Source organism: Xenopus laevis, chromosome 3L (genome assembly GCF_017654675.1).
Source record: "Xenopus laevis strain J_2021 chromosome 3L, Xenopus_laevis_v10.1, whole genome shotgun sequence".
In the NCBI taxonomy this organism is placed as follows: Eukaryota; Metazoa; Chordata; class Amphibia; order Anura; family Pipidae; genus Xenopus; species Xenopus laevis.
In genome coordinates, this window is record NC_054375.1 from 117,319,429 (window position 1) to 117,344,680 (window position 25,252).

The 25,252-nt window shown below is 37.3% G+C and overlaps 1 protein-coding gene across 1 annotated transcript in view; it reads right to left on the minus strand.

Moving 5' to 3' along the window:
- The window catches only part of agbl1.L (AGBL carboxypeptidase 1 L homeolog), a 264,376-nt gene that overhangs the window by 160,981 nt on the left and 78,143 nt on the right, over window positions 1–25,252 (minus strand). Inside the window, exons 15-17 of the mRNA XM_018253224.2 lie at window positions 24,445–24,532; window positions 21,448–21,589; window positions 20,140–20,293 (exon numbers count right to left, since the gene is read on the minus strand). Of these exons, the coding sequence (XP_018108713.1) occupies window positions 20,140–20,293; window positions 21,448–21,589; window positions 24,445–24,532 (384 nt within the window). The remainder of the gene's footprint in view (window positions 1–20,139; window positions 20,294–21,447; window positions 21,590–24,444; window positions 24,533–25,252) is intronic.

Sequence of the window (25,252 nt, forward strand, 5' to 3'; positions counted from 1 at the left end):
TAGTGTTCACTGTAAATAAATGCAAGGTGATGTTTAAAGTTGCCTTCTCTAACTCTACTTCTACTACGTTCCCTCTCTCTGTCGGAGTTCCTCAAGGGTCTGTTCTTGGCCCCCTGCTGTTCTCGCTCTATACAACTTCACTAGGAAAACTTATTCAGTCATTTGGACTTCAGTATCACCTTGATGCTGATGACACCCAACTCTACTTGTCTACTTCTGATCTTTTTAATTCTGTCTTTTCCCAAATCACAGACTGTCTCTCTGCTGTCTCCTCCTGGATGTCACAGCGCCACCTGAAACTGAACCTTTCAAAAACAGAAATTATTATATTTTCTCCAAAATCTTCCCCTGTCCCTCAGATATCACTCACAGTAAACAACACCACCTTTCATTCCACCACACAAGCACGTTGCCTAGGAGTTATCCTAGACTCTCATCTGTCTTTTTCACCAAAAATCTTGTCGTATTCAACTGCACAACATTGCACGAATACAACCATATCTCAGTTCAAAATCAACTAAAACACTGATTCAGTCTCTCATCATCTCCCGCCTTGATTACTGCAACCTAATCCTCGCACGTATTCCAACAAGTCACCTTTCACAACTCAAATCTGTTGTAAATATGGCTGCTAGACTCATTCATCTATCTCACCGCTCAACATAAGCTGCTCCCATATGCATGTCCCTTCACTCGCTCCCAATCTCTTCAAGAATCAAATGCAAATTACTAACACTCAGATTCAAGGACCTTAATAATGAAGCCCCTCCCTATATGTTATCTCTGATCTCTAAATACACTTCTTCACGAAACCTTCGCTCTGCTTCTGATCTTTCCCTCGCTTCTCCTCTCATCACCTCTACCCATTCTCGTCTACAAGACTTCTCTCGGGCGTCAGCTTTTCTCTGGAACTCTCTGCCTCGAGCTGTCAGACTTTCTCCTTCTTTCCAAACTTTCAAGCAGTCCTTAAAGACCCACATGTTTAAAGAAGCTTATTCAATGTACCTTAATTAATCAATTATTGCTGTATCAAAAATCACAAATTGTTTCTAAAATCCTAATGTCTCAGTTGTACCCTAACCTTTAGTTTGTAAACTGTAATTTGTAGGGCCCTCTAATTCTATTGTACTCTGTAACCCTTGTCTGTTATCCACCATTGATTCCCTCTTTTTTATAACTAAGGTAAAGCACTGCGTATCTTGTCAGCGCTATATAAATAAATGATGATGATGAGGTGATGCACTTGGTAGAAACAACATGAATGTTATTAGTGTGCTGAGGGCCCTCCTTAATTGAGAAGGATTTTTGTGTATAAAACTTGTTTAACTTTAGACAGTAATCGCTACTAAAGCAAAAGCTAAAGCCAATAAAATCCTCTCTTCAATAAAAAAATGATTTTGCTTCTCTACATATCCCAGGAAAGGCTCCACTTTGAGTATGCAGTGCAGGTTTGTGCCCCAGTCTTAAAGAATTGTATGAATGTACTGGAGAGAGTACAGAGACAAGCACCTAGACTGGAAAAGGAAGGAAAAATGGAAGAAAGCCTATCAAGGCAAGTAGTTGAGGGTCTTTTTTGAGTTTGAGGAACTGAGTTTCTATTTAATCATTTAATCATTTTATTTAATCAGAGGAAATTGTTTTCACAGTGATTTTGTGATATTCCCTGTCGAAGAATGGCTTGGATGGGCCTGAATGTTGCATGATATCCAACTACAGTTTAGAATCTTTTTTTAATGTGTATTGCTAGGTCACTCTGTAGGTTTGTGTGTGTAGGTGTGTGTATTGATAGATATGTATATGCACTGGAGTCATTTAGAGGGGTTAAACATTTGTCATTTTAACCCAAATAAACTATGTAACCCAAGGTCTACAAAAGTAAATATATATATATTTAAAAGAAATTGAGCAAGGCCTATGATCAAATTGTTTTAAATAAAATTGCAGAAATAATAAAGTAGGCTCTGAATGCTGAACAGAATTATGATGGGTAAATTAAAGCTATTAAGATAATTTCTTAGTTATTTTTGAAATACAGGCCAGAGATTAAGCATTGTTAATTAGCCTAATATATAGTGAATAAAGTACCCCCTCTTGTAAAATATAAGGATATTATAAGTTACCAAGGAGTTTCATGACCATATAAAAACACGAGGCCGAAGGCCGAGTGTTTTTATACAGGTCATGGAACTCCGAGGTAACTTTTAATATCCTCATATTTTGCAACTGGGGGTACTTTATTTATTATAATACACACGTTTCAGTGAGTCATGTGACAGAAATGACATCAGAACTCACCGTTTATAACTGATGACATCAGAACTCACTGTTTATAAGGATATAATTTACAGGATATTCATGGCTTTTGTGTATTATATGAATATAAAGAAACTATATTAAAGCAGAATAGAAAAAAGTGCCATGTGAGGTGTCATACAGTAGACCAAACATTACATTTTTACTATGTGGTCCCAGTCTCCTCTGAGACTTTAAGTGCAAATACATGTTTTACTGCATGGGAGCTATGGAATTACCATTAGCCTGACTCTACAGGAAATTTCTGGGTTAACTTAGTGTGTTGGTTTACTTGATGACTCGCATCAAGTGAACCAAAACACTAATGGCATTTTACATGTATGGGATCCCTTATCCAGAAACAGATCATCTAGAAAGCTCAGAATTATGAAGCATTCTTCTCCCATAGACTCCATTTTATCCAAATAATCCCCCTTTTTAATAAAACAGTACCTTATACTTGATCCAAACTAAGATATAATTAATCATTATTGGAAGAAAAAACAGCCTATTGGGTTTATTTAATGTTTACATGATTTTTCTAGTGCAGTTATGGAATGAAGATCCAAATTACGGAAATACTCATTGTTCAGAAAACCCCAGGTCCCAAGTATTCTGGATAATAGGTCCCATACCTTTAACACCACGATTTGCCAAAATGGATTATACCAGGCTGTCCAACTGGTGGCCCGTGCCCCCCCCCCTTGTGTGGCCCTCCATATGAAAGTATGATTGCTGTGTCTGTTTACCTTGTGTAAACTTTTATAGGTACCACTACAGAGATTAACTGGCCCTGCATTGTTTAACCTCAAATTCAGAATGTAATCCCCTGTATTGTTCACACATGTGACACCTCTATTGTTTCCTGTACTGTTCACACCTGTGACCCAGACTGAAACTGCCACATTGTTCACCTGTCCACATATGCTCCCTATGTGTGCCATACTCTGCTTGCCCTATGCTCACTGTGTGTGCCATACTCTGCTTGCCTTATGCTCACTGTGTGTGCCATACTCTGCTTGCCCCATGCTCCCTATATGTGCCATACTCTGCTTGCCCTATGCTCACTGTGTGTGCTATACTCTGTCTGCCCTATGCTCACTGTGTGTGTGCCATAATCTGCCTGCCCTATTCTCCTTGGGTGTGCCAAACTCTGTGTGTGCCATACTCTGCCAGTGTGTTATACTCTGCCTTCCCTATGCTCCCTGTGTGTGCCATACTCTGCCTGCCCTATGCTCCCTATGTGTGCCATACTCTGCCTTCCCTATGCCCCCTGTGTGTGCCCTGCTCTGCCTGTGAAACATAAACCTGGTATTTGTTCTGGGGGTTTGTTAGCATTTGAAAATTCTTGTTAGGGTCCCCTAATGTGTTTAATCATGTGTTGGGGTGCTGTATTATCCACAGGGGAGGAGGAGGTGGTATATGGATTTAAGGGTATTTCTTAATTTGACTTAATTTTTTTCACATATGAGTGATGAGTGATTTCCCTGCAGTGAGCACCAACCATTTGGTTTTTTGGTGTGCTACCACCGTTAATGTGGACATGGTTCTGTGGTAACATGGGTGTGGTTTAAAGTGGGTGTGGTCTAAAGCAGGGAGTGGCCAACACTGGCTTCATTATCAGCCCTCCACCATGTAGACCTGTAAAATTATGGGCCCTCTGTAGCACAGAAGTTGGACAGCCCTGGATTTTACATTGCATCTATATTGTGCATCGAGCGCAAGCTGAGTTTGATGCTAAATATGCTAGAATTCTAGGAAAGGCATTTGCATTTTGCACACTACACTGTGTTTGTAAATGAGGCTTAAGGAATCATACTGTTACAGTTTTAACTAAAAGAACTCTCTTTCCTGGTTTCCATGGTTTTCTTCAAGAAGTGTCCAAGTAAAATGCTTAATCTGGCTGCAGACAGACTAACTGTTCAGCCAGCATGTGATGACTGCTACTATGGCAACAATTATGCCCGATAGTAGAACGTAAGAACAGTGGCCTCATGGGATGACCATCTTATAGTATGGTCACATTACACTGTGACACTGTCAGATAAACACAGAAAAAGAAAATTACTTAAAAAAAGGAATTATTTCACCGAAGCAATATAAGGTCACAGTTAACTGAATATGTTGTAAAGGCATGGGACGCAGAACCTGTTATCCAGAACATTCCAAAATACTCCCATAGAGTCCTATTTAAACAAACAATTCTGGATACTTGATGTATTGCTTTATCTCTGCAATATTATGACATTTATATTTGATGGGAACTAAAATAACATACTGTAAATCGTGGTTGATGCCATGTAAGCCTAAAGTTATGGAGATAAATAATAGAATCATCCTGTACCTGGAAAGCCACAATCCCAACCATTCCCGATAATATATACCCTTATGCAAAATGTAGAGGATTATATATATATATATATATATATATATATATATATATATATATATACACATCACATTCATCCGCCAGATTCATCAAAATATGAGCAACAAATTGCTTGCAATTGGTCACCTGTTATTTCGTGTGTTCCGTATGTGAGAGATGTCTGCGCCCAATTCTTTAGGTGCAAGTGTACTGCATCTATTGGCGCATTCAATTTCTTCTTAACGTTATTCTCACCTTGAAAAGTGTCTTGCTGGGACTGACAAAGCAACAATGTACAGAATATTCTTTTTCTTTTATAAGACAACATTTTTCCTAGTGCCTACATGCTGACATTTGCGCTTTTTGTGTAAGGAAGCTGTTGTAATTAAGTCCACAATCATGAAAGGTTAACATATCTGTGTAGGGAATATTATGACCTTTGACCAAAAGCCTCTTACCATCCTAATATGGAAAATGATCACAATTTAGGTGCAATTGAACACTTTCGTTTCAAAGCACATAATCTACTTCTTTGTGGGAAATGAAGGCTTTCTGATGAAAGGATGCGCTATAATTTCATGAACTCTCCACAATGCCGGCATGACTTTCCCCTTGTGAATTAGAAACAGGTGCAATTACTAAAGGCTATACGTGACCTTATATTAACCTGGAGAGAAAAGATTGAGAGTCTTGTGTATGGAAAAACACAGGGAGACATTTAGGGGGATTGAAGACATTTAGACAGACTGGTGTTAGTGATGTGCGGGTCAAGAATTTCTCGACCCGCACCTGACCCTAACCCGCCCACTCCCTACCCGCATCCGACCCGGGCCCGCTGCTCCCCTTTATTTATAGTCCCGCCCCCACGTTACAAAAGGGACGGGGCAGGCAGAAGTCTATAAATTTCAGCGCCAGAAGCCGGCAGTACTAGGTCTAGCTCGACCCGCACCCGCCCCACGCATTTTGTCCAGGGGTCGGCCCGCACATCACTAACTGGTGTAGGTTTTTACCCATTTGCACTAAACATTTATTATCAATAGTGATGGGCAAATCCCTGTGAAATTCACAAAATGGCAAAAAAATTGCGAAACTTGAAATTTGATGCCTGCATCAATTTTGACGCCAGCGTTAAAAGTCAATGGGCATCCGAATAGTGTGGCGAATTTATTCGCCCATCACTAATTCTCAATTCATATGCACTTTTTTATGTTGATTTTGTTTATGTTTAGGCTACCACTGAATCAAATTAACTACACGCAGCCATTAGAAACACTTTATAATAATGCATTCATTGGTTGGACTTGGCCCATAGCTTCAATTTAGCAAGTAGCAATTACTGTTTGAAAGAAAACATCAGCTGCTCTGAGTTACGGAACTTGACCATGACTAAGCAGTATACTTATTATTACATTTCCCTATTTGTAAGCTTGTCACAAGTATTGTAAGTATCAGATACGGTAACCAGTGCAGAAAATATTTTGAAGGGAAATTCCCAAACGGTTCTAATTATACACCTAAACAATAATACTAATTTGTATTATGTATGTTATTCATTTATGTTTGAATAGCGTTCAATATTGTTCATTAGTGAGGAACTTTTTACAACCAAGTAACATTTTTTTTTTACAATACATTAGGGTCTAAGTGTTTTTTCACAGCAAACGTAGCAAAATATTTTGCTCATCCACAATGTTCATTTATGGTAAAAATTGCTATGTGAATACTTAACTTAGACCATTACAGCAATGTCTGCCGGGGAGATTTGTCACCCATAATAAATTGGCTCTATTTTGAGCGACAAATCTCCTAAAAATGCTTCTCCACCGGCAATAATTGAAATTGGCAGCTGTAAAACAGGCACGTTGTGAAGTCTCGGAAAAATGAATCACTGTGTAGGTTTCCCCACTGGCGATTTCAATTATTGTCGGTGGAGCATTTTTGGGGAGCTTTGTCTCCTGCAGTAGAGCCAATTTATCACAGGTGACAAAATCTACCTGTCGGACATTGCTCATGGTTTGGGCCTTGGCATGTAGTTACTTTTATACCAAGTTGCAATGGTATTTTTTTTTTATTCAGTGTATTTCTAGTGGGAGTGTTTTGGCATTATTTTTGCAGACTACATTTTCCAAATGAAAGCAAAATGAACCAATCGAAATATTAATAGCACACAAGCAGATTATAGTGTTATCAGCAATTTGCTTCTTACGGAAAGCAATAAGGTAAGGACACAAGCCCCATGCCATGAGGCTTTTTCGCAGCACAAATTGATTACGATTACTGCATATCTGGTTGAAACGTGAAAATGGTTTTCCAATCTTTCCCTAATCTTATCTGTGCCTTAGAAACATTTGCAAATCTTATCTGGCTCTTCCAAGCAAATGAAAAACAGGTGTAATATGTTACACATGTCTCAATCGCCCTAAGCATCTGGAGCCCATCAGGAATGGATTAACCATGCTAATAATTCACTGATGTTTGAAGTTCAGTCCTAAAGTAGAGTTGACAGAAGAGACAATAAAGATGAACTATTTGCTTTCCATTGCCTTCTGTTATTTTGTTTTCATCAGACTGGGGAAATATCAATGAGAGGAAATGATCAAGGTATATTGCTTTGCTTTCTGATAGTTTGTATTATCTTGTATTGTCTTCCCCATGCAGCTCATTTCTTAATAGGATGGGTCCTGCTGATAATGCTGTACAAGTGCAATTGCTTCAAGCTAACAATGGTATTAAGTGGCCTTTATAAGAAACATTAGCTTTGCAGAACATTACCTTAGGTTTACAAGACCAATTCAAATTTCAGGGACATTTCTAATACACATGTTGCAGGGCAGTATAGATTGCATTTAATTTTTTTCCTACTATATGGATTTTCTAGACATGACTTTTCAAGTGATTGGATAACTCTACTCTATTTATAATAGCAATGTACATTAATTTGTAGTAGTAATTTGGGAGGGTAGTTTGGGGTATAAGTCCATTCTGCTATGAAACCTTTAAATGTCAATTTGCTAAAATTCGTGGCATCTGCTTTAATTTTAACTGGATCAAAAAGGGGTGTTCTGTAGCTTTTTTTTTCTTGTTTAGCCCATATGAGCACTGGGCTGTTTTCAGTCCCAAGTCCAATTTTTTACTGGTTAATTATCTATAAATATATACATCTATAGTAGGCATGCAGACAAGCACTTATACATAGATTGACGTTGAAAAAGGTCTTAAATGGTATGTACAGAAAGAATAAGCATTCCTAGAAGATAACAGGATTATACAATTTCAGGCGTCTTCAACCTGTACCACATCCAATGTTGTCTGAATGATAATGGTCCTACCTGTCCAATAGGTGAGATATACAGAGGAGAAACTATGGAAAAGACTGCATCTGCACTGTGCACAATAAATCAAAAGACCCCCTGGAAAAATACTTCTGTGTTCATTATTTCTCAGACATGAATGTATTGGCTCTTAAAGGATACATTGAATAACACAAAGAAAGATCTGGGAATTTAAATATTAAATTTGAGGTATTCAAAACAAGAATTAAGGGCTGGGTCCTTCATGAGTTAAACTGTCATAATGATGAGCAAATATTTTCACAAGGTTTTGCTGTGAAAAAAACCCTATCAAGGTCACATGATGCAGGGCAGGCAGGCACCAATATGTAAACATTGCAGGTGGAAACCAGAACATCTCTGCTTACAACCCACCTTGCCCATGATCAATGCTCCCTCTAAGGTGTACCCGTACACAGATTTTGAGGTCAAAAAGTTTAAAATCTGTGCACAAAATTTTTTTTCTGTGCAGATAACGGTGAAAAAATAAAAAAATAAATAATAAATAACATTCCCTGCAATTTTAGAGTACCCCAAATTCCTCTGTCGCCCACCTGCCAAGATGCTATAAATATGTGTGTGTGTTGCTTTGTAGTATTTCTATATACGTAGGTAACCATCAAAGGGTTCACATAAATGCTACTCCTCTACAACAAATGACAATCATAACATGTCCACTGAGCCTGAAGCAGCAGATCTCTGGCTTATTTGTGCAAACAACTGCAGGGTCAGTTTCTGCCCCCAGATCTGAACGGGTGTGGACAGTATACGCTAAGGAAATTCATAGCTGAAATGCCAGATGTTATTAGGGTTTGTTTTGCATGAAAATGCTCTTTAATAGTACCTCTGCATTCATTTTGTCATGCTGTAAATAGCACTGTACCATGCTATCATGCCCACTGATAAAATGGTAGTTTTCTTTCAAGAATACGAATTCACAGCTGAGACACAGGCAGACTAAGGTATGATCGACTCAGATAATGGATGCATTGGCATTGGCCTAGAGGGAGAGATTTGAAGAAAACAAAGGCAGGCAAACCTAGGTCACACTGTTGCAAAACATTCCTATTTATTAGCCTGATCAGATACAATACAACAGAAACGCAATTTATTTCTTGCACATGGAATCACATCTTGCTTTCTTTGTCTGAGTTTACACTTAACCCTATTTATGTCATTGTTTTTTTTTTTATATAGGATGCCAATAAGGGAAAAGCAAAAGGCAGTTAATCAGTATTAGTAAGAACGGTGGCTTATGATTGTCATGCTATTAATATTTTCATATGTCCCTAGCATCTTTTATCTGGATTTTGGACCCCTGTCCAGGGTATTTTAATCTGGTACAAATTTCCCACATCTGCGCTTGATTTAAAGTGTGCGCTGAGAACATGGGCTTGCAGCTCCAATTGGTTGCCTTAAAACCAACCCATATATGTATTTACATTACAATGTATATTATGAAACACATGCTGAAGAAGGCGCTGTCTTCCACGATTCTATTGGAGTTTTTCTACAATGTAGTACAGTCACAGTAGTATAAAAAGTAATGGTTTGTTTGCCTTGGTACGATTTACTGTGCTAAATTTTTGTTTGTTTTAGTTTTGGATTTATAAGATTCCATTAAGAACCCAACCTGGACAAATTTTACCATTAGCCTAGTCCAAACAGGAAGTACAAGGGAAAACCAACCAACCAGACAAATGGGATTTAAAAAACGATAAAGATGGCAAAAGAATAGTCATAAATTCTAAACACAAAAGTTCCTCAAATTTAAGGTGAAATTATAAAGGGGCATATTTATTAACTAGTTAAACTAGAGATTGCCACAGTTCTCCACTTTTTATTCATACCTACTAGATTTGTTCATCCTTCGATAAATATAGCTCTAAAAATTAAGTAAAAATTAATAGAGCATCAGATTGCAGCGAGCTCTAGTTTCATTCTTTGTGAAATATGCCCCAAAGTAGGGAAGAGCTAAAATGGTAAATAATAAATAGAAGCTCTTGGAATCTAGGAAATGTCTACCATCTAATTAAAAAGGAGAATGCTGTTATTTCAGGAAGGCATTTCCTTCTTTTTCAAATGTCAGTTTGTTTTTAAACTAAAAAAACAAATTATGGCAAATCTAAAATGTTGAGTGCACACGCATAATTCCAAATGGAGAATCCTGCTATATTCCTAGCCATTATATCGGACTCCTTCAGAATCAATATTTGATTTAATGTATTGCAATCATCATAATGAACAGATCACAATTGATTTTTCTCTAACAATCATAAATCTGCTCTGCAGTTATTGTAAAGCTCGTTTATAAAATAAATGTGAAAGACAGGGAATGATTACTAGTTACCACATGGTACAACTATGTTTATAAATGTCAAAATATGTAAATCTTTCAACGACCGGTTCAATAATTGTATAATAATGCAAGAACAAATGCAAAATAGATTCAAACGTTCAATGCAAAACGTACTGGCTTTGGTTCTTTTGAAAAAGAGGAAAATAATTGTGGGTAGATGCAAATGGGGCAAAATTGTAGAAATATCCAGATCAGTTGGGGGAGGGAAAGGATTGGTGATTAACAGTGCCTCTGTATTGCAAATAATCAACATTTTATATGAATTTCTGCAGCTTGAATCATTCCAAATACTAAAGCTTAACATCTTATTCCCTTAGGATTCATTTTTTTGTAATAACTCACCTCCTATGATACTATGCTATAATAAGAATTATATTTGCCTCTCCCCACTCTATGGTGAACACTTACCTGAGCTCCTCTTTGCAAAAATTCTTTAGCAATCCTGGTAAGTGAAATGGATCAGCTAAGAGACCCATCTATGCTGAATCAATAACTGAAGCGAATAAGCTGTGGGAGCTACCTAATAATATATCTGTCTGAACAAACTACAGTTTCCCTGGCACCACGTCTGTTGTTTTGCTTATCTTTAAAAATAACCTAACAGAGAAGAAACTGCATTGCTTTCAGATCGACATTTTATACATCCATGTGGAGGTGTGTGACTGACCAAAACCCTAATCTTAATAGATTGTAAGCTCTTCAGGCCAGGGACCTCATTTCATCTGTGTATAGAACTTCCTTGCATTTTAGTGTTTATTCTTACTATGTAATTGCGTACCGTATATACTCGAGTATAAGCCGTCCCGAGTATAAGCCGAGGTACCTAATTTTACCTCCAAAAACTGGGAAAGCTTCTTGACTTGAGTATAAGCAGAGGGTGAGAAATGCAGCAGCTTCTGGTAAGTTTCAATCAAAAAATTGAGGGTTTCTGCTCCCATCGGAGGTGCCGGCGTCTCGTTTTTGGATGCCGGCGACCATTCTTGGACGCCGGCGAATATTCTTGGAGACTATTCTTGGACGCCAGCGACTATTCTTGGACGCCGGCGACTATTCTTAGGCGACCATTTTTGCGCTTCACCCGAGAATAAGCCGAGGTATGTAGAGTTTTTCAGCATATTTTGGGGGCTGAAAAACTCGGCTTATACTCGAGTATATACGGTACATTGATTGTGCTATATAAATGAATACAATACTAATGTTCATTATTTTACTGTGATGTAGACGTCTGTCATATTCCTACATGGCCATTACAAATACTGATGCTGCCAGGCCTCGTCAGCTCATATATTGGTATGTGACTCGTACAATATTTATTTATGCTGCTCTCTCTACTACCAGTTACCTCATAATAATTAGAAATATATTACCCCTGGTTCTCCATAAATAAATAAATCTAATAGCTATTCTTTAGTTCCCATGGCAGCGATTACTTCTTTGTGATCAAACAATAGGAGCAAGGAAGCCACTTATAATGACACAAAGACACCATTAATTATCTAAATACTCTTAAACATGTCAGCTTTAGGAAGGTAGAAAGTGCAACATATCCAGGCCATTATTAACAAAATTCTTATATTGCTGTGTTGCCATTTGCAGAAAAGTTTGCCTTAAAGACTACATATGCAGAAATCCTTTGCAAGAATTAGAACCTTTATAGCTGGGAACTGGGTTTTTTTTTTTTTTTTTTTTTTTTGCTGGTTTCTTAAGCATTTTGCCAACTTGAACAAAGTGACCACAGACAGGGCTTTATTGCCTCAACACTACAAAATGGAAGAGGCTAATACATGAGAAATTATAAATGGCTGTAAAGCACAAGATCCATGTACTCTGCACATTTTTTTCTACCGTAGTTTGTCATGCAATATAGGTCAATAATTGAATCAATAGCAATATACTTAGAAAAAATCCAAAGTAGCAAGCCATTAAAGCAGTCATTAAAGGCATAAAACAGGATTTAAATGTGAATAACTGCTGTAAAAAATATATTTTCAGTGATCATTTTTCAAAGTTATTCATTGATGCAGTTATAATCCAATATGGTTTAAATCATTGAGCATTAGAAAATCTTTCCAATCAAGGTAAATTGAGGTAATATTCTAAATGTCTGGGGAAACTGCCATATAGATTCAAAGCCTCAGTTACAAATGCAAAGCTCTACTAAGCTCTATCACTCTATGCACATATTTATATAAGAATAAATGTACATGTCCTTGGACAACATACTTGAACTGTGGCAATGTCTGTTCTGATTAATTTTGTGCAAGCTTAACCCTAGAATTGCTGCCAGTTTGGACATGGTGGTAGTTCCAGAGATCCACTAGCAGGCTGCTCAGGTTGTGCAAAATAATAGGAGGCTAATGGCTTTATTGGTGCACACCATTATAACATAAATCCTGTGGAATTTCTGAAACTGCTGATGATTAAAGGAAAACTATACCCCCAAAATGAATACTTAAGCAACAGATAGTTTATATCAAATTGAATGACATATTAAAGAATCTTACCAAACTGGAATATATATTTACATAAATATTGCCCTTTTACATCTCTTGCCTTGAACCACCATTTCGTGACTCTATCTGTGCTGCCTCAGAGATCACCTGACCAGAAATACTACAACACTAACTGTAACAGGAAGAAGTGAGGAAGCAAAAGGCAGAACTCTGTCTGTTAATTGGCTCATGTGACCTTACATGTGGTTTGTATGTGAGTACAGTGAATCGTACGATCTCAGTAGGCGGCCCTTATTTTTTAAAATGGCAATTTTCTATTTATGATTACCCAATGGCACATACTTCTAAAAAAGTATATTATTATGATAATGGTTCATTTACATGAAGCAGGGTTTTACACATGAGCTGTTTTACTCAGTATCTTTTAATAGAGACCTACATTGTTTGGGGGGTATAGTTTTCCTTTAAGTGAAAGTCAAAAAGTACATTTGATTCATTTTGGATTGTCTCAAATTTGGCAGGTGGTAATGGCTGGACTTCATCATGCCCACTAGTGTTAAGTTCTACATCTAATGCCAGAATTCCAATCAGGCACTGAGTGCAGAGCGTTGTAAGACACCAGATGCAAGTTCTTTTCGAATGAGCACTAAGGGATGTGCTTTGCAGCACTTAGTGTTCTAGCTCTTGAGCTGGGAGTCATAGTATATAGTCATAAGGAGACAGCTAATTGATTACAACTGGAGTGGCAGCACTGAGCTCTAACACCCCACCAAATCAAAAATAAATAAGCATGGTGAAAACTAATTAAGTTAAAAAGGGGTTTGGTAATTCCTTAAAGGGGTTGTTCACCTTTGAGTTGACTGTTAGTATTATGTAGAGAGTGATATTCTGAGTAGGGATGCACCGAATCCAGGATCCTTCTGCCCGGCCGAACCGAATCCGAATCCTAATTTGCATATGCAAATTAGGGGTGGCAAGGGAAATCGCATGACTTTTTGTCACAAAACAAGGAAGTAAAAAATATTTTCCCCTTTTAACCCCTAATTTGCATATGCAAATTAGGATTCAGATTCGGTTCAGTAATTGGCCGAATCTTTCACGAAGGATTCGAGGGTTCGGCCGAATCCAAAATAGTGGATTATTATTTGTAGTTTTTGAGTTATTTGGCTTTATATTCAGCAGCTCTCCAGTTTACAATTTCAGCAATCTGGTTGCTAGGGTCCAAATTACCCAAGCAACCATGCAATGATTTGAATATGAGGTTGGAATATGAAAAGGAGAGGCCTGAATAGAAATAGGAGTAATAAAAAGTAGCAATAAAAATAAAATTGTAGCCTTACAGAGCATTTGTTTTTTAGATGGGGTCAGTGACCCCCATTTGAAAGCTGGAAAGAGTCAGAAGAAGAAGGCAAATAATTACACAACTATAATAAATAAATAATGAAGACCAACTGAAATATTGATAGAATTGGCCATTCTACAACATACTTAAAGTTAACTTAAAGGTGAACAACGCCGTTAATGATCTTTTCTGCACTTGAATGATTTATTCCAAAGTGGGAAAAGAGCTTGATAAAAAAAATACAAATCTTTATCAAATCTGCCCCTAAGATGGAATGAACATGATACCACTGGTTATAGGCCTCACCAAGCATGAACTAACAATTTGCCCATTATTCTAAAAAATTATAATTGAATGCAACAAAAAATAAAATATCTAGACAGTATATCACATATGAACATTATAATGTATTTTCAGTAATAGCCTCATGAACAGAGATTGAAAACAAGCTGACTTTATCCGAATCAAAAATTTTGCCTGAATTTACAATGCTTCTTTTACTGGTAGCAGCAGAATAAATAAGCTTGTTAATACCATGGCTTTGAATGGCCTTATTATATGAAGTGGATCAATATTCACACAAGTGTATGTTCATTCCTAATCAATTAGTAGGAAGAGAGAGGCGAGATACTTGTGCTATCTGCCGGGTTTAAAAGAAAAAGCACTAAGAAGCTTTGAAAAGATTTGATAAAGCACTGACAAAATCAGATCTGTCTCTCATTGCAAAATATGTCATGTTTAGTTTTTTGTTTTTTTAATCTATCTCTTTTTATTTTGTAAAAAATCTAATTTCATATTTAGCTTTGAGAAGTTATTCAAACAAACAGCGCCCTTTGTAATTAGCATTCAGTACTTGTTGAAATGCAGATTGCCGCTCAATTATAACTCAAATTCAATAATTCATAGAAATCTAATGCATTATTAATCAATTATCGAGGCCCAAATTACTTTTAATGAGATTAAGAAGATTTTAGTGCTAAGCAGTTGAATTGTATTGATTTAATCAATGTGTTTAATTAAACTGTGTACATTTTCTTCAGGATCATTATTTCCAATATCCAACATATGAGGTTACTTTGATATAGTAGGGTTTTCTGTGTGTTCTTCTTTAGTCCTCGTCTGCATTTAGGTTGCTCATATTCAAAAATCTAAAGCTCATCACAAAAGTTGCTAATGGAACAGAAAATGCCTTTTACAGTTGAAAGCAGCTTTTAATTTATTTGAGATCCGAGATATTTATGTTGTTTTATTATTCAGTTTTATTGAGTAGCAAATTAAGTTGTAAGGTATTATAATGTATTGTTTATTGTGCACTTCTAAATGGAAATGCCCTTAAGCAAATAGCAGGAGGTACAGAAATCAGCCCCCTCTTTGCTATATAAGCAAACAGAGCCGCGGCCATAGCATCAATGAAAGTATGTGTTGTCCATTTCTTTAATTGCAGTAACCTAATTTTATTGTACTATGGGGTTAAAGGTTTTCCTAACCTTTATTTTATGTTATCCCTAGGGTAAGGGCACACCTGGCGATTCGGGAAGATTTAGTTGCCTGGCGACTAATCGCCTCGTCTTTGCAACGACGAATCTCCCCGAACACCTTCCTGGTCGACCAAATCTCCCCATCTTTGCGGCGACTAATCTCCCCAAACGTCTTCCTGGCAAATGGCGGAGATTTAATCACCTGCCGACTAATCTCCTTGTCTTTGCGGCGACTAATCTCTTGGCGACTAATCTCCCTGAACGCCTTCCCACGCCTTCCCACTCACGAGGCAACTTGGGGCGACTTTGGAATACGAAACTCTGCGTGTGCCATGCCGCGGGCGACTTGCCAGGTGTGCCCTTACCCTTTGTAATAATATTACCTGTGTGGCGGGGACGCCCGCCGCGTGGCTCGTTGGCACCAGATCCAGCGACATCTTGATTTCTAGGGCGCACGTGGCGCGCCTGCGCACCTCTTAAAGGCACAGGCGCGCTGGCGTGATTATGCATTGGCGCACGTTTTGGCGCGAAATTTGAAGGTATTTAAGGCCCATTCATACTCCCAGCCAGTGCCCGTGATAGAACTTGTTTCTAGTGGTTCCTGAGCCTTGTGCGTCTGATCTGTTCTGTATCTAGTCTGTTTGATTACCCGTGTTTGACCCAGCCTGTTCCTGACTATTCTGCATTCTGTATCATGACCCTGCCTGCCTACGACAACTCTTCCTGCTTTACCCCTTGATTGACAACCGGGTTTGACCCTAGCCTGCCTTACGATTCTTGATATCTGCCTGCCTCGACCTTGCCTGTCTGACGATTCTCTTGCCTGCTCCATTTGTACCGTGACCTTCGGCCCAAAAGACTCTGCTAACAGCCGTGCCCCTTCGCCAGCCAGAACATCTCGCCTTGCACCCCTCGTTAAGTCCAGGTGGCACCCAAGTAAGCTGAGGGCTCCTCCCGAAGCCCAACGGTGGTCACACTACTGGTGAAGCCGAGCCGAGACCAGGGTGCTTGGCATTTGTTCTGGTATCGGGTGCCGGCCGTGACACCCTTAGAAGGGATTTGGCCTGATTTACAGTTAGAAGAGGAATATGTTTCTTTTTTAAGGACAAAGTAATTCCCTAGTAGTTCAGTATTTAGCCGGGGTTGCCATGGTTCCCTAGTTTATAAAAAAGGCACCATGTGTTTTGACTCCTTTGGTACCAAAGGTACTACAATACTAAACCTTTTATACTAAAATTATGGGGATCTGGACAAGTAAAAGCAAGAGAACCAATTTGTGAATCACATGTTGTGCATCAGTGATCAGAGTACTTCTACTTCACTAGTTTTAGGTTCCTGTTTGCAACCTGGTTGTGTTTATGCATTAATTACTTAAAGAGAAACTGGTCACTCTTATAATTAAGTAAATTACTAGGACCTTACTCCTTACTATTTTGAAGATTTCTATTTTCTCTTGCAATATATTTAAAACTTCAAGTATAGCCACTGGATTGATGCCATTTGGCCATTCGCGAGCATGGCCAAACTGAATACTATGCGATGACTTAGCCTGATTTTCATCCAGTGTTCTGACCATCTTCAGGCAAAGCAGGATTTTACCATAAGATTTCTTAGAAAGTAGCTGACATCTTATAAATTCATATAAAGCCGTGCACTCGCTTCAAATATGTTCACCCTTGCTGGTAAAAAGCCAGCGGTGCATGAGATAAATTTAAACACTGGATTTGTTTAATTGGAACGTATCTCCAATCATACTCAATGGGTTGAAACTTGTTCCAATAAATATCAATGAATAGTGAGCTTCCAAATTAATTCAACCAATTAATTGAATAATGCATTTTTAATTAATTGGTTGGAGATACTTTCCAATTAAATGAAAGTAGTGATATCAAATTAACAATCCAGCAAAACTGATGGATAGAAGAATCAAGTTGTGTTTTCTTTGGAGAAAAAACAAAGGCAGATCGATTTTAAAAACTCTAAATATCTTTTATCTGGAAAACAACTATCCAGAAAGCTTGAGAACGATAGACTCCATTTTACTCAATTCAAATGTTTAAAAATTATTTTATTTTTCTCTGTAATAATAAAACAGTACCAGGCGATTGATCCCAGATATAAATAATCATTATTGAAGGCAAAACAATCCTATTGGTGATTTTGTAGCAGACTAAAGGTATGGAGATCCAAATTATGGAAAGATCCCTTATCTGGAAGACCTCAGTCCCCAAGAATTCTGGATAACAGTTCCCATACCTGTACAAGTATTATCAGAACCTTTTCATCTACAGGTAGGTAATACTGGCCCTTTAAGAACTAAAGCTGTTGTATTCTATAGAAAGTGAACCCACATCCCACAATTACTACAAAGGTGATTACCTAATATAAATTATGTTAGAAAGGCAGGCCTGAATCAATATAATTGACTTGGCCTACAGGTAGCTGCTTTAAACAGTATTTTAATAACAGAGAAATATTTGTGCTTCCTTTATATGCCAGACAACCTGTATTTAATTAAGGTGAAGTTTCATGTTAATGATTTTGTGCTGCAGATGCCAAATTAATTACTTCTTGTGAAACATCAAAGGGCTTTATTATTGCTCCTCTACTACATAAAGCCTTATGAAATAAATTATCTGTACTTTTACTCTACTTTCCTCTTTATGGCTTTACCTAATTTCTGACATTTGGCAGAAAATAAATAGAAGTATAATCCCGTCACTGAATCCCGTCAAAAGAAAGTTGAAGGCAATGTGCTGTAAAGCAATTCAGTGTGATAAAATATCCAGCTTGAATTCTTCAGCATCATCACTCACATGCGGCCTGTCAGAGTTTGCCAGAGTTCTTCAATCATCAGTACCTCTCAAAGTGTATGAAATCACAGCTCAGGCTGTATTCATCTGGAGATCTACAGGAAGTGGCATATTGTACCGGCATTGCAATCACAACTGAGAAGAACTAAGAGAAGGCAAAGCAAAGCTGATCTTGGGTATCGGTGAAGATGTGTTGTTAATTCTGCTTTGAATGTGCTTACTACATAATATGGCAGGCAGAGAACTTGAGATACAGAGACTCTTGTATAGAGAACTATACTATGGAGAAAAAGCCTGGGTGCACACTGCAGAAAAGTCATATAGAATATCATGTAAAGCAAGGCACTCACAGGACTTAAAATATGGTGAAAAAGAGATAAAGTTTATTTATTATTCCAACGTTTCGGTCTTCCTTGAGACACCTTGTGGAGGAAGACCGAAACATTGGAATAATAATAATAATAATAATATATATATATATATATATATGTAGATGATAGATAGATAGATAGATAGATTTCTTTACTCACCATTGAATGAATGATAGGAATACCCTTCTTACATCTTTGCCTGAACCCAAATTAACTCATTCATGCTCCTTATGTGCAATTTTCACTTAAAGAAATGTCTTGGTTCTGGGTTGCAGAATTGTTTGTCTTCTTCCTATTTCTAGAATTCTATACCATATTCTCACTTTAAGCCAACTAACTACATAAAATTACACATCTTCAAGAATGTCTATCTGATACATAGAAACCAATCAATAGGCAGAAATTAATTGCATATAGTTTGCATATAGTTTAAAACCAAATATCTTACTGGTTGCTTTGAGATACTAGACTCGTACCAAACTTTGAGAAAGTATTGTAATGCATTACAATACTGTAAACACTCCAAACATCTTAGGCTACAATGTGCAAAGAAAGGCTGCAATCAGCCATGTTTTTGTACTTTGCATGCTGCATTTGGCCATCTGCAAATGACCATAGACCTCTGCACTCCATTTCAAGACCTGGGCATGGCCTTTGCATTATTCCCTACCACCTACCCTTAGAACACGGATTAGCTGTGCATCATGGTTCTGCTCTCTAAACTCATCAATTTTTTTCAGCCGACTCTTAGCGCAGAGGGGTAGAAGTGCTCACACAATAAACACTGAGAGGTTTGCTCTTGAGCCCTCCTGTGTGAAGAATGACTAAAAGGACCAGAAAAAGTCTTTGGGGATTATCAATTTGTAACCTTGACTGATTGCAATCACTTACCACCTACAATGAGCTTACTTTACATTGAGGTGCATTCCTGCAGGGCAGGCAACTACCAGAACAGAAGTCTTTTGAAAAGTCTTATACTGCGTATGCCATAAATTTCAACACATGTAGGAGACTCCTGGGTCACTGGGGCACCCCTCAAGTGACTTAGATTTTGATAGTCCTTTATCAGTGCCCCTTGTCATTTAGCTATTCTGCAGACCATAATTGCGAAGTTGTCGCAAGTTTTCTATATGTGGTATTGTATTGTTGTGCAACCTGTCACCGGTGATTAGATAACTTTTTGGCCAGACTAGACAAACTTAATTCCACTTAAATTATTGTTAGGATTATTAATTAATAACATAGAATAAAGTCTGCTCTTGCAAATGTTAAGTTAACTTCCTGAGCATTGTAATATGTTTATAAATGTTGAAACTGACATTGAATGTACTTACGTAGATTTTGGTAGTGGCTCTTGTGTTTTGCCGAAGGCATTGCAGTAATCGTAACCAAAGGACATGCATTTCCACCCAATGTGTGACACAGGGTTTGCTGTTTAAAGTATATTGTCTTGGAATTGAGCCTTTGCTGTAAGAACTCTAAGTGGGACTGTTGAGAAAAGAAGAATTTATGTCAAGTATTTGCTCAATACAAGAGACTTTACAAGATATTGATTAGTCTGCAAATAGACAAGCACTGGGTCTTGTCTGTTCAAGTTCCTAAAACAGGTTTTTAGTCTCAGTGTGAAAATAAGTATGTAATTACAGTCAGAATCACCAATAAAACTACAATAGCAAAGCCATCTGCTATTTTTGTGCAGCAACTGCTAACTGAAATCTTTCTCCAAAATCATAGCCTAAGTACAGAGATGCTAATTCTTATAGTAAAACTTTCCAAATACACCCGAGAGCACCTGAACATTACATAAAATGTTCATCTTCACTGAATATATGCCAAACAGGACGGTCAAACAGATGCAGTAAAGCAAAACTTAAATCTTTACTGAACATTTTTACTAAAGTACCCAATAGGATCATAGTCAAGAAGCAAACACGATATATCATCATTTTGAAACACTGGAATTTAATGCAACAGGGATCCAGTTCTGGGAGAATTAACTCTAGAAAAACCATGTTTTAACTACAGCTATCCGACCTATTATCCAGAATGCTTGGGAATTGGGGTTTTCCGGATGAGGGATTTTTCTCTAATTTCATACAATGTCTAATTAATATTAAAATAAAGCTCTAATGTTTTATCATCAGGATAAGATAGTAATTTTAAATGGTACAACTATATTTGAAACATAGTTCAATGAATTGCACAAGATTACATTATGTGCCAGGTTTCTTTTTGTTTAGCACACTTCAATGTGACTTCTAAATAGAAGTGCAAAGCTCAAAGTTCTTAAACCTTCTGTTTACTGTCTGGTTTATTCTCACTGAAAGGTCTTCATACAGTATTTATAGATTAATAAATATAAAACTTAGAGGGGTAATGGTCCAGGAGAACTGCCAGTGGCTGTGCTATTCTCCTATTTACATTTATAGTTCTAGATAGCAATAGTGGTATAAAATTCTATATTTTTTCTACTATAACAAAAAAACAAACTTTAAATAAAATAGAGCCATCTGTCACTATGACTCTCAAAGTAATACAAGCCAATAAAGATAAACAGTTGTTTACTACAGAGAAAGTTGCACGTCCACCAAAAACATTTTCTTTTATGATGTTTGATGTTACTGTGTTCAGCTAAACGTTACCATAAGTGCTGTGAAGGTATAAGGAAAATGATAAGCCAGGTAGCAGACATCATCCATATGGGGGAATTTTAGCGTGAAAGATAGAGTATTAAATCTTCTTCTCTTCTTCTTGTCATTCGATGCCCGATAGCAAAATAGGTTTCTAAAAATAACAAAAAATATTTAAGAATGTATCTATATAGCTATATTAGAATAGATATCTCGTGTATGCGACATTGCCCCCCTCCCCAAATATAAAGCACTAATGAACAGTCTCCATAATACATTGAACAGACTACAATATAATATAATATTGAAGTAGCACCCCTTGCTTAGCCACAGTACTAGGGATGTTTTGCGAACAGTGCAGATAGTCCTGCAAGATATGAGGGGTAAATGTAGCACAAGCAAAATAATATGGTTGCTGAGTGAGCACTATAGTTCTGTAATTTTACTACTAAAATAGCAAAGGAAATGTTCATGGACTCTAAATGGAAGGTTTCTCTCTACCAAAATGCTTTATGAGACAGCTGAAATATGGAGAATAACAGGAGCTGTGTTCTCTGAGCTGGAAAAGCCAGTAAAAGTGTTGGGATTAATACAAAACATGACCCATGGAGGAGGGAGGAGTGGTCTGGCTTTCTGTCCAGGAAGTGGGATATATGTGTCATGAGTGCTCGGCAGTGATCCTATCTGTTCCGGCGTGGCATCCAAGATGGCAGCGCCCTTAGGCGTCTCGTGGGTTGTGGCACTGGCGTCATGATGTCATGACGCTGAGCTGTGGAGCGAAAATTCTGAATAAAAGACACTCAGGGCATCTGTTCATTGCCCAATGGTTACTGTTCCTGGATTACCTGTGTGTTATTATTACTGCACATCGAGATTCTGGACTTTGACCCCTGCTTTGACCCTGATTACGATCCTTGCTGCCTGCCCTGTGAACTTCTGCCTGTTCCTGACTACGCCTTCTGTTTAACCCCTTTTTGACCTAGCTTCCTCCTTGTCCTGACTACTCCCGCTGGGAGCCGATAGGCCCCCTGACAATATGCTTGAACAGTTTGGAAAAGCAGGAAAACCCCAAAGCAATGTGAGAGAAACTGAACTATTTTACTTTTGTGGTTGGAATTTGTTTGGACCCATTGAAAGAGCAAGTATCCTAAATTTTCAGAATCTGTTTGTTGAAAAACCCTGCTGTGAGGAAAACACAGGCACTACCTGTTAAAACTACTCTGGGTGTTGCTGTCTATTCCTGTAAGAAAAGTGTTACTACTTCTGCCATTTGAGTGGATTTCTACAGTAGGCAGGACTTTTAAATTTACAATAAAAACCACAGTACCAAATCAACTGTATGTCATGCAACAACATGGTAAAGTTGTCCTGGTCCGTTAGCTTGCTGAAGTATCAGAATAATAAAAGCAAACACTTGGTCTGGCTACTCTACTATTATATTGTGCCAACACTCCAGACCAGCAAATTCTATTTAACTATATCTCAAGCTCTTTAAGCCTCATGCCCAGTTTCTGATTAAAATATGAGCACTCACTTTTTGATAAAAACTATTCTTCCTTAAAAAAGCACAATTTTCTTCTAAATTCAAGAACAGTCATTATATACACTTTACACACACTGTATTGTGTCCAGAAGTACATTTCAAACAATTTTCCTGAACAGTACCAATTATGTTGTTGCCTAAACTTGCTGTTTTAAAGAATACTGTGTAGAAGTTCTTTGACAAATTCCATCATCTCTCTTGTACTAAAGAGCATAATGAACCCTGATGTAAATCTAAAAGCTGTAAATTTGCTTTAATAAAATATCCTGATGTGTTTTAAAGGTTTCTATAGTCCTAGCAATCCCTGAACCAAGGGAATAAAAAAAAAATATAAAACATGATGTGGATGCTAATAGTTCCATTTTGTGCCATAATTCAGGGCATTTTAGAATTTTTCAATATTAAATCATGAATTTTTAGACAGGTGTCCTATCAATTACTTACAGCTGAAGGCACCAAATGATGTTATATCAGAATCACTGGTTAGTCTTGGGATTGTGGTTTAAGTTGAAATGATGTTAATACAATCATTTAAGATGTTTTTTAGAGTAAATGTAGACTATGGTATAATCCAAGATGGAAGTTTCCTCTACTTTAAAGGATACATTTTATAAATAATTTGTCCATACAGCCACTGTGTCTTAAGAACATTGATGCAAACTAATTTTTATTAATCTGCCTGACTGAAAGGGAAACCTAAATACAAATCACCATCCAAATTCCTACAACTCAACCTTTTTTCTTATACAGTAGGCTACATGGGAGATTCTCTTCATTATTGACTATTTTCAAAAAATATAAGAATCCGAGTGTGCGAATGCTTAATTTGTTTGGCTGCCACTGGTAACTTCCTAGGATTTAAAGACCACTCGTTTATCAGATACTGTATCTATAGTAATAAGTCAAATAAACTGGACTTGCAGTATTCTTTTTATTCCAAAGATGTTTCGTTAGTCATCCAACAAGTCAAACTTCTTCAGTCCAGTTGATTTGACTTGTAGATATACCTTGATCTGGATGAATGAGAACCTTCACAGACTCCTCATTTGTCAGATGTTATTATATGTTATTGTAACCCTAGTTATTGATGTACTGTAAATATGAGGCAAACTTCTCTATTATGTAGAACCATGGGCAGCTAACCTTATTGTAGTGACTCTCAAAGCTTATCTGGAAGCATCAGATACCCTTAGATGTATGTAGAGCTAGCCAGGAATTACTGTAAATGGAGGTATTCAGCAACTGGCCCTCAAAATCCAATGTGGAGAGATATTTAGTTTTTTTTCCAAAAAAGGACATTAGAATGTTGGGGTACATGAGAGTGCATGGACTGGGGATTATGAAAGGATAACCAATTAATATAATACCCTGATATCACCCTGCCACCCTGCCCATGTATCACTTCCACCAGTTATTAAATTGTAATTAAATACCAAACATGTAATGAATGACCAGCACACACTCACTTGTAATAACAGATGTCATAGCCAGTTCTCACCCAGTAATTCTTCCCACAGATTGCATCCTTCACTGAATATAAAACGGGTTGCATACCTACAATCCCAGAGAATTGGAGCAAGACATTAATATCTGTCCCTAAAACTCTCTATGATTTATAGATAATTCAAAGATGGGTTGTTATGACACAAAGATGCATATGGTAATTAAAGTTAACTATACAAATGTGTGCATGTATATATATATAGATATATAATATTTATATATGTGTGCACACAAAACACATTCTTTCACATGCATTCAGTCTTGAGGATTCAGTTATCAATTATTCCCGTGGAGTATTATTTAGAAGAGGATCCTTTTTAACTCCACAACAGTCATTATTAATTAAAATAATTAGGCATGATCACAAGTCTACATTTCCCAGCAAACACAAAATGTACCTTTATTATTACTCTAATTAGTGAGAGGAAAAGCAGGCATTGTTTCTGCATTACAAATTGGCAGGATAGTGACACATTGTTTTCTTTAGAGTTTCATTAAGGAATATTGCCTCATATTTATGTCTTCGGTCTGCTGATGTATTTAATTTCATTCAAATAGCAATTACTGCTAATTAGTTAACACTGTTTCATCCCACTTGAAGTGATAGTAGAAACACTACACTGAAAGAAAAAAAATATGGCGAAAGGAAAGAGAATGAAGTTGTATATTTCTATAGTGATTTATGGCCACACCACTCGAGACCTTTCTGAGTGGCTTCATCATATTGCTTAGCAAGTTCAGCTTATTTCGTTTAAGGGCAGGGTCACACGG